The 11,193-nt window shown below is 42.8% G+C and overlaps 1 protein-coding gene across 3 annotated transcripts; it reads left to right on the top strand.

Moving 5' to 3' along the window:
- Positions 1 to 4,169: 4,169 nt before the first annotated feature.
- On the top strand, positions 4,170 to 9,066 carry crx (cone-rod homeobox). 3 transcript variants are annotated; one of them, XM_031564856.1, is made up of 5 exons: positions 4,170 to 4,320; positions 4,482 to 4,747; positions 6,851 to 6,859; positions 6,949 to 7,100; positions 8,239 to 9,066. In XM_031564856.1, the coding sequence occupies exons 2-5, from the start codon at positions 4,651 to 4,653 to the stop codon at positions 8,833 to 8,835; spliced, it is 855 nt and encodes a 284-aa protein (XP_031420716.1). In that variant the 5' UTR covers positions 4,170 to 4,320; positions 4,482 to 4,650; the 3' UTR covers positions 8,836 to 9,066. The 3 variants fall into 3 exon arrangements, with proteins under 3 accessions (XP_031420716.1, XP_031420715.1, XP_012674226.1); XM_031564855.1 differs by lacking the exon at positions 4,170 to 4,320 and having other exon boundaries at positions 4,330 to 4,747; XM_012818772.2 differs by lacking the exons at positions 4,170 to 4,320; positions 6,851 to 6,859 and having other exon boundaries at positions 4,330 to 4,747.
- Positions 9,067 to 11,193: the final 2,127 nt, after the last annotated feature.

Raw genomic sequence — 11,193 nt, 5'->3', positions numbered from 1 at the left:
TAGTAGTTGTACAGGTGTTAGTAAGCCCTGTGTATCACTTTCTCATAAGTAAGGTCCCTATAAAGCCTTGGTCCTTGGTTTGTACACAAACTTCAAAATAATTTCACAAGGGGCTCAAAGGTTCTTTGTGGCATGAAAAATAGGAGAGAGATCTATTCTAAGAACACAAACAGCTCCACCCAGACGTCTTGTATTTTATGTCTTGTATTTTAGGCAATCAGTGTACATTGAGGAGAATGATAAACAGATAAACAGACAAAGCAACAGGTTAAGGAAAACAAAACAGGTGAAGTGTATCTGTGGTGCTGAAACAGGAAGTGAATGAGAGAGATGAAGAATGATGAAGTGTGCATGGGAGGGTGATGGGATGCCAGCAGTAATGCAAATAATGTCAAAGAATAAGCGCAATGTATAAAGCAAAGACAACAATAACAGACCTGGTTGATGCACAACAATACATTTGTAATAGAAAAAAATCAGGATCACACCCTTCCTTTACGTTCTGAGTAAGTCCTTAGATCTCTCTAAACACTGACTGTGTGTGTTCACTCTCATCACCTCTTCCAGTTAAATACTGCTTGATGACATCTAGAGTTGGGAAAAAATGAAGGCTAAGATTTTACTGATATATATACAGTGGGGAAAATAAGTATTTGAACCCCTGCCGATTTCGCAAGTTTGACCACTTGCAAAGAAATGTGTGATCTATAATTGTAATAGTAGGTGTATCTTAACAGTGAGAAACAGAATATCAACAAAAAAATCCAGAAAACTGCATTTTATAACATTTATGACTTAATTTGCATTTGATGCAGAAAATAAGTATTTGAACCCCTAGCAAAACATGACTTAGTACTTGGTGGAATAACCCTTGTTGGCAAGCACAGACGTCAGACTTTTCTTGTAGTTGGTCACCAGGTTTACACACATCTCAGGAGGGATTTTGGTCCACTCCTCTTTGCAGATCCTTTCCAAATCCTTAAGGTTGCGTTTTCAATGGGAGGGAATGAGGGAATGAGGTTCAAGCCCAATATTCCACGTTACATGGCCCCATCCATAGTCCCCTCGATGTAGTGGAGTCTTCCTGTACCCTTGGCAGAGAAACAGCCCCAAAGCAATGTTTCCACCTCCATGCTTGACGGTGGGGATGGTGTCATATTCAGCATTCTTCCCCCTCCAAACGCGGCAAGTCGAGTTGATGCCAAAGAGCTTGATTTTGGTCTCATCTGACCACATCCTGTCTCCCAATCCTCCTTAGAATCATTTAAGTGTTCATTGGCAAATTTCAGACGGCCCTGTACATGTGCTTCCTTGAGCAGGGGGACCTTGCGAGTGCTGCAGTACTTCAAACCATTACGGCGTAGTGTGTTGCCAATGGTTTTCTTGGTGACTGTGGTCCCAGCTGCCTTGAAATCATTCACAAGCTCCCCCTGTGTAGTTCTGGGGTTATTCTGCACCTTTCGGATGATCACCGATACCGCACAAGGGGATATCTTGCATGGAGCCCCAGACCTAGAGCGATTGACAGTTGTTTGGTGTTGCTTCCATTAACGAATAATCGCACCAATAGTTGTCTGCTTCTCACCAAGCTGCTTGCTGATGGTTTTGTAACCCATTCCAGCCTTGTGCAGGTCTACAATCTTATCTCTGACATCCTTGGTCAACTCTTTGGTCTTGCCCATGGTGGTGAGGTTGAAGGTGTGAAGTATGATTCTTTGGACAGGTTTCTTTTATACACGTCACCAGTTAAGATCAGGTGTACCTTGTTAGGCCTAATGAGGACTAATCTGTGTGCTTCTTGGGCACATAACTGGTCATTGGGAGCCAGAATTCTTGCTGTTTGCTTGGGGGTTCAAATACTTATTTTCTGCATCAAATACAAATAGTCATAAATGTTATAAAATGCAGTTTTCTGGATTTGTTTGTTGATATTCTATTTCTCACTGTTAAAATACACCTACCATTACAATTATAGATCACACATTTCTTTGCAAGTGGCCAAACTTGCAAAATCGGCAGGGGTTCAAATACTTATTTTCCCCACTGTATACGTATATATATATATTTTTTAAACCTCTGCAACCATTTTGGATCTTGCATGGTCAGTAATGTAGGTCTGCTGACAACTATGCTGATGATAATTGAATTTGATCTGTTTGATTGTCTCCGTTTAGGCAACAGGTTGTATTCTTCATGACATGTTTCAAACCCTACCGAAACACACCCATGCACAGACATGACTCGCACAGGTGAATAGTTGCAGCTACCCTGTGAGTGGCACTACTGTGAGACAGCAAGCTGTTTGAATCAATTATTTTATGATTATAAGGTACGTACACATCTTAAAAAACATATTCTATTAATGTATACACCCACACACACTTGTATTTGACACAGGCCCGTTGTTGGTCTTGGTTTGTATTACTGGGCTGCATCATCAAGCGCCTTGAGCACAGTGCACAGCCTAATCTGACCAGTTTATGTTGAAGATGGACAGAAGCGTCCTACAGTTACCTGCCGATTTACACAGCATGTTCCAGTGCCTGTGTTACAGTATACTTCTGAGGCCTTTATTGAGAGTACAGGTACAGCTACAGTGTGTTTCAGTATGTTACGGTATGTTTCAAACCCTACAGAAACACACATATGCAGTATGCACAGACACGACACACATAGTATGAATAGGCGCAGATACCCTGTGTGTGGCACTACTGCAGGCCAGCAAGCTGTTTGAATCAATTATTTTATGATTATAAGGTACGTACACATCTTGAAAACATATTCTATTCATTTATACATATATATATTTATTTGACATAGGCTAGTGGTTGGTCTGTTTATTTCTGAGGCCTCTATTGAGATAGGGTAGTGTAGACAGGAAGAGAGAAAGAGAGATTCGGAATAGGATGATGAAAATGACTGCAGGTCGCACTCAAACCTGACTCCCCGTGGGTACTTTGACCAATCCCCCCCCACACACACACACGCTTTACAGGTGTAGGTGAGTTAAGAGCGAAAGAATCAGACTCACACACACACACACTTTACAGGTGTAGGTGAGTTAAGAGTGAAAGAACCAGACCAATCCAATCCAATCCCTTCCAGTCCGGAGTCGTCACGGCCGCAGCTGCCTTCTGGGCCACATCTACCCATTCATTTCTTTGGGTCATCCTCCCCTCATCCATACATCTCTCCATCCATCTGTCTATCTGAGGTCTATCTCTCCCCCCCTCTTTATCCTTGGGTTCCCCTTCACAAAGGAAGCCCTTAGCTCTGTCTCTATTCTTCCTCTGCTATAATCCACCCTTCATCTGTCCCTCTCTGCCTTCCGTCCCGACCTCTCCTGTCAGCTGGCTATGAGTCTGTCACACTCTGTTCCTCCCGTTCCTGATCAGCCTCGACATTACACACACACACACACACACACACACACACACACACACACACACACACACACACACATTCCTGCAAACACACACACTCACCCATACAGACCCCCCCCCCCAATCTGTGTGTGCTAATGCCATTGAAACCTCATAATGAAACATGTAAGTTTCAACTGTCTATTGGTCTTCTGAGCCCTACCATGCATCCATATTAAAAACTGGATAATCATGACTGGCTGCTGGGAACCTTTTTCCTGCTATTGTGCAGACCTGGCTTACCTGTGCAAATGTAAGATATGTTTCCTTAACACAAACAGGAAATATCCACCTCTGCCCAGGAAACATGAATCCTACTGAATACAACAATCAAATAGCCTATTTTTATTATAACGTTTTTTTTGTATTATTCTATTTTTGTTTTGTTGTTGTTAAACAAATGCAACATGATAAGAAACATTTCCATCACTTTTATCATATCATTCTGTTCTGTTAATTGTTTACAAAATGTTACATAATTCATACTTAAACTATACGTTTACCCGATTAATCTGAATGTTTACAATATAACTGTGTCTTTATAGTTTTTATTCATTTCAGTACGCAATAACTGGGGTAAAATATCTAGGAGGAGAACTACAAACGCGTCAGAATGACGACCAAAACGATTTATCCACGCAATCAATATTACGGCAGAGCATCAAGGAGTTGAACTATGTAGATTTGCATATAGAGAAATTCGGCACGTGAACTGAAAGTAAAAAGATGTCAGCCCATTGGTGAATCTTCCCATTGCTGTCTCACGTGCTGCCGGGAAAACGAGAAAGGGAGGGAGAGAGAGAGAACAGAGCGCGCCTTCCCCTGATTAGCTCTCCAAACTGTGCCCGCGCTCGTTGTAGCGCACGCGCCTCTACCTGCAGCGGAATTCAACAGAAAGGTGCGTATGTTTCCACGCGCATTTTCTAGTTAGCTATCACAGCAAAGTGTGTGCTTCAGCGCGACTGTAACTGTCTTTAAACGGCGTAGAGCTATACTCTCAAAAAAGACTAAAAATAATTTATTCCAAAAGAAACCCTAAAGCGTCTTTCATATCTACAGGTGTGCGCCACAGTCTTGGGGACAGATTGAGAGGGTACGGCTAGACAAGCGGAGACTTCAGTTTCATCGAGTCAAAGTCGGTCCCTCTTGGAGTCACTTGTCGGGAGCGTGAGGAGAACTCGGGAAACAGAAGAGTTGTAAGAGGGAGAGGGGTCCCGCCATCACCAGCATGATGTCCTACATAAAGCAGCCTCACTACGCAGTGAACGGGTTAACGCTGTCCGGATCGGGCATGGATCTCCTGCACTCAGCCGTAGGCTACCCAGGTTTGTGCTTGTATTTGTTATTTTATCAGTATAGAATAATAAAGGAACGAATTCATCGAAAATTATAAGAAGGAACAAACAGAAACAAAAATAACAGCATAGACTACGTAGTAACAGAGAAAGTCACATAAATTATTTATTTAAAGCTGTTGCCTTCAGAATGAACATTTTGGCAAAACAAAATTATCTGATCATTACACAACCGAAGCTTGGTATTTAAATGATAATGATAATTATGGTTTATAGACTAAATAATTAGTTATATCATTTAAAAGTGTAAATTCGTTTCTAACCTACGAAACCGAATAACTATTGGAGGGAGTGGAGTTGTTTCAGTCCTTAACTATTAGGAAACACGCTAGATAATATTTAATGAATGAAAAGATCACATCAGATCTAAAATTCAGCCTAAATTTCCTGTACGTTGTTATCAACGCACTTGGTTTTTCAGACGTCAGGAAAGATGAACGTTTGTGAGCGCAAAATCTGTTGGCGGCTTAAATGAGTTTGTCAATGTTGCTTATCAATGAAGCATTTTAAATAAAGCATTTAAGTTACGCACAATAAAAAGAACAATTCGATACCGTCGCCAACTTTTTTTTCTTGTAATTTAAGGGAAGAAAAATATTTGCCCAGCAATGCATTGGAATTCCATGGAAATTGTAAAAAGCGTCAGTGTTGGGCGATTGACAAAATGTGTTCGCGTGTTCGCGTTGACAAAAGGGTAAATATTTCTGGACATCTAACGCACATACATTTGAACACATTCAGTACATTTGAAATTATAATATGGCCTTCATTTTATCATGGGGTGATCAAAATGGGGGTAACTGCGAGCGGCAATATACGGTGAGATGTTATCGATGAGCGCACTTATGTATGACGCTCAGCGTTGAGTCTTTTTTAGACATAGCATTACACTAACCGTAGCATTTACTAGTGTCATATTTTAATACTATAAATTAGGTAAGAGCCATCTTAGAATGATTGCCAATTAATTAAAGAGCCACTGCCTGTTGTTAATTACGTGTATAGTTTCCTATTTTATCAGTGTAACAGTGGATCACGTTTTAGACACCTCCGAGGAGTTTCCAACTTCAGCTTGGTTCTAATGAGACAGCTGACGTCCTCGCAAACCAGCAGCTTCCATAACGTTCCTTACCTGCAATGACACCAACCGACCTGTAGATGCACAACCAATGTGCACAGAAAATATAAAAAGTTCTACTTTTCGAAGGCCAACCAAAATAAATTAAAAAGGACAGCTTAATACAATTGTTGTAATTATTTGATAAAGCAATCGTTGATGTATGCTACTTAAAAATACTGATTTACATGGTTAGTGCCTCCTATAAGCTAGTGAGCTGCTATTTCTTCTTCACAATGTCATGTCAAAGCTACATTAAAACTGAAGTCGAATTTGTTGTAGAGAAGTAAAGATCCTTGTACTTACTATAAATAATTATATACAAAATTGGCTGCATTATGTATTTTTAATGTAAAAAAAAAAATTGCATATCGTATTTTTTTGTTAGCATACAAAATATTGCTGACTGTTACCTGTTGTACCTTAGTATTTTTATAGGTTGTAGGTTGTAAAAGTGTAAAGTGACTGCCTCCCTTTTCAGAAAAATATTTCTTTAACACACACATCACTCAAATTGTGAATTTTAGGTTTGGTTTGGGCAAAATATATTTGATAAATGTTTCTCTCGCCTCTCAGTGATGAGGACTTCATCTGAGATCGTATAAAGCCATCTGCAATAAATTAGAGCTGTATAAGTAGTCTCTCTTCTTTGCCTGCCTCTCAAAGATCATGACACTGTTTTTCAGAGAGGCATTCCAGTCACAATGGTGATTTGGATCATTTCAGTAAAAGGCTATAGGCCAATCTTCCCTGTTGTCCAACACATTCACTGTAGTTACTCCACCATGAAGTGTGTACATTTTGACCCCCATATATGTACGTTTATATTTATATTCTTATTTATTAAATACACATATATTCACAGATATGTGTATGTTTTGTATGTTTTGTGTCCCCCCCTTTGATCATTTCCATTTTATTCTCTTCCTTACATGGTCTTCTTCTGATCTCTCTAGGATATTTGGGTATGAATTTCCTTTGGATGTCTCCATTGTTTTTCCCTTTGCATTCATGCTGTCATATTCATATTCTGTTGCGCTGCCCTTCTCCCCAGCCACGCCTCGTAAGCAGCGCCGGGAGCGGACCACCTTTACGCGCACGCAGCTGGACATCCTGGAGGCCCTCTTCACCAAGACTCGCTACCCAGACATCTTCATGAGGGAGGAGGTGGCTCTCAAAATCAACCTGCCTGAGTCCAGAGTGCAGGTGAGACACCACAACACCACAACCACACAGCGAGAACACAAACACACACACACACACACACACACACACACACACACACACACACACACAAACAGTGTGCAGACAAGTACACACGCATAAACATACATACATACATACATACATACATATATACATACACCTGTGAATTATATGCATACAGATACAGATTAAACTTCTCTGACATAGCATTTGTGATACACATGATACACACATTCATGTACACACTGACAGAGACAGACAAGATAACAGCGCAAAAGACAGCCATACCTACACACACACACCTGTTGAACACATAGACCTTTGAAGAACATTGCTGAGTCAACATCTACGTCTAAGATACATCTGTAACACATTAACACATAATACTTCTATTAAATATAAGAATCTGTATCATATTTAATAGAAGACAGTATTAGCAGAAAGCAAAATGAAAAAGAAAACTCAGAGACTCCTACTGAAAGAGAGTGGGTCATGCTAAACACACCCATGCAGTACCCGATATAGCCATGTTCTAATTCATCAGGTTTAACTGATGGGAGGCTTGCCAGACACTACATGTGAGATAAAATCACACACAGATTTTTTTCAATAGTTACCAGTGCTATGCAACCATAGATCCTTATGAGCCACATGTCTGGAATACACACACACACACACACATCACAACACGCAAACACACTGATACAGGTAACTAATGCCTGGCACGTCAGTGGCACACTAAGACACCTGGAGTGATTCTGTTAAGCCTGTAGTGTAGTGAGCCTTATTAACAACTAACATTACTCATTCTGCAAGGCATTCTGTTAACCGTGTTCTGGCTGACCTCCATAACTCTGGTGCAACTTAATTGTGCTGTCTACACACACACACACACCCACACACACACACACACACACACACACACACACACACACACACACACACACACACACACACACACACACACACACACACACACACACAAACCACACACACAATACACAATCAGTTGCATTTCTGTACAATAATATGCCCTAAACCCTCTGGCTCTCTTTGTCTTTCTCTCTCTCTCTCTTTCTTTCTGTCTTTCTCTCTCTCTCTCTCTCTCTCTCTCTCTCTCTCTCTCTCTCTCTCTCAGGTGTGGTTCAAGAACCGCAGGGCAAAGTGCCGTCAGCAAGCGCAGCAGTCCAGCGGGCAGCCCAAGCCCCGCCCGCCAAAAAAGAAGTCATCCCCTCCCACGGAGTTGACCTCTGACCCCGGTGCCAATGTCCAGGTGGCGCCCCCGCCCGCGCCCTCCTTGGTGCCCAGCGCCAGCGTGGGGCAGGCGGCGGTGTCGGTGTGGAGCCCCACCTCACTGTCGCCGCTGTCCGACCCGCTGTGCAGCTCCACCACGCCCTGCATGCAACGGCCCGCCCCGTACCCCATGAGCTACGGCCAGCCGTCGGCGTACAGCCAGGGCTACGGCTCCTCGCCCTACTTCAGCGGCCTGGACTGCAGCCCCTACCTGTCCCCCATGACCTCCCAGCTGTCCACCGGCGGGGGCGCCCTCAGCCCCCTCACCGTCCCCTCCATGAGCGGCTCGCTCAGCCACTCGCCGTCCCTCTCCTCCCAGGGCTACGGCGCCTCCTCGCTGGGATTCAGCTCCGTGGACTGCCTGGACTACAAGGACCAGCAGGCCTGGAAACTCAACTTCAGCACCGTGGACTGCCTGGACCACAAGTTTCAGGTGCTGTAGGAGGATGGAAGCAGACGAGGAGAAGTGAGAGAGAGAGAAGGAGAGAGAGAGAGAGAAGAGAACAAAGGAACGAGAGCAGTAGAGAGAACGAGGAAAACAACACAGACGAAGACTGAGAGAAAAAGAGAGGAGTGAAGGAAGACATGACGAGCAAATGAAATGATAATAAAACTGTCAACAAACCCATTGCTGAAATAACTGCTATTGGACAGGATGTCATTCATCAAAGAAGCAAACAGTCGATTTTGGGTGGAGTGAGGTCACGGGGGAGGCGGCCATTTTGAGTCCTCTGAATCTTTGGACAGAAGATGGCACTCTTCTGAGAAGCACTCTGGGACAGGATAGTTCTAGACTACACCTGCTGCAGCTTCTACCGTCACTCAACATGAACCTGTCTGAGACAGACTCACACACTGGAAACACTCACATGTATACACACACACTGAAACACACACACATACATACATGCATACATACATATACTGTATACATACATACATACATGAATACATACACACTGAAACATAGCACACACGTACATATGCACTGTCACACAAGAAGAGACCCACACACACACACACACACACACACACACACACACACACACACACACACACACACACACACACACACACAGGGTGGGGTAGGGTGCGGGGTTGTCTCGTCACATGGCTCTCATCCAGCCATGTTTTACTCACACACTTCCTTTTTCTCCTGGGAAGTTTTAGGAGTCTGTGTGTTGTGCTTTTAGCTGTATTATTTGTTAACTTAAGTTATTACTGGAAACATTATGTATTCTCATGTTTTTATTTTAGGTTGAGTAATCATTAAAGTTAAGTCGTTACTGCAGTAACCACTGAGTTGCTTGTTGTTGATGTTTTCCGTGTCAAGTCAATGAAGCTGTAACCTGATGTGTTGCTGTTGAACTCTAAGCTTTACAAATGCAAGGTATGCCGAGAAGAAACAGGATATTATTCTGCAGAAGATGGCAGTGGGCAGCATTGGGGCTTCACCTATCTTAAGTGAGAGAGGCTATCCGTTAAAGTGGCATTATGTAGGAATTGTACTTCAGTGTTAGGGTAAGGATTAGCAGTTTTACCTTAAAATAACAGCTTAAAAAAAAATTGGGGCGCTACAATGACGTTTAATATGGAGAATCGCCTCCGTGCCATTGCCATACCAGGGTCCGTAGGCATATTACTGGGTTATGTAGGTTTGCCTGAAGCCGCCCGGTTACTACTGTCTGCCGAACTAGTAAGTAGCTTATTTGCCGTCTTGCTTTGTCTTGTGTTGCACTTGCTTGATGTGTGACTGTGTTAGGAAAGTTGTTGACTCACTAGTTTGTCATAGTGTCAAAGTAAGCAAATTTCAAGAGGTTTCGTTAGGTTTAGCCACTAGCATCTCGTTAGCGATTAGCAATTCCTACATAATGCCACTTTAAGGTCTGCAGTTTTTTACCACCACCCTCTACCCCACCCCGTTTGCAGTTCTTAGGATCACTTTTTGGGGTGACACCAATCCAGCCGTATTTGCAGCCTGGGCCTGGACTCAAATGTCCATGTAGTATTTTCAGATTGTCTTGACGTAGATGGTCTTAACCCCTTCCGTCCCTAACACCGTCTGGACAAAGATTGTTGGACAATAAAGTTGAATCTTGAATCTTGAATCTTGAGATATGACAGGACGGACCAAGCCAATTGATGACCAGCTCGGTACTAACAACATTTAGGTCATGGCTTCCCCCAGGGTGTGCCTTTACAGATGATCATGGACATCTGCACAGTTCTGTTAGTCGCTTTGGAGAATAGCGTCTGCTAAATGAATAAATGTCAACGTACCGACCATCCCAAAGGATGTTTGAGAGTCCAGACACTGGCTATATTCCTAGCCTGATATGAGATGGGGCAAGATCATGTCTGTGAGTAGTTTGTGATATCTCAGCCTCACCTTGGGTCTCATGATTGAAATGAGTGGCTTTGGGAGTCAGGGAATCACTCTGTAGAGCTGAATGTCAGGCGGCAGGTCTCTTTCCAATGGTCTGTTTACAGCAGGGAACAGCGGGACATGACTGGCTTACCTCACCTCCACTCTCTCACCTCCCTCGACCCTGCACCCAGGGCAACAGCAAACAAGACTAACCCTTGCTGAGGATTTAACCCAGAACTTATTTTTACTTCAAAGGATTAAGGTGGGATATGACACTCATTAGCAACTGATAGAAGCATTGGAAATGCCACTTTGAAATGTGAGTGAGTGAATGTCAGTTTTAAATTATTGAGGGAGAAAAACCATTGAGATTTTCAGTTTTTTTCCTCTTCAGGAGTTCAGCTACAGTTTTTTCAGGGAGGGGACAAAGTA

This window comes from Clupea harengus, chromosome 3 (genome assembly GCF_900700415.2).
Source record: "Clupea harengus chromosome 3, Ch_v2.0.2, whole genome shotgun sequence".
Classification (NCBI taxonomy): domain Eukaryota; kingdom Metazoa; phylum Chordata; class Actinopteri; order Clupeiformes; family Clupeidae; genus Clupea; species Clupea harengus.
Note: the sequence above shows the minus strand (reverse complement) of the source record. Positions and strands in the feature narration are given on the sequence as shown.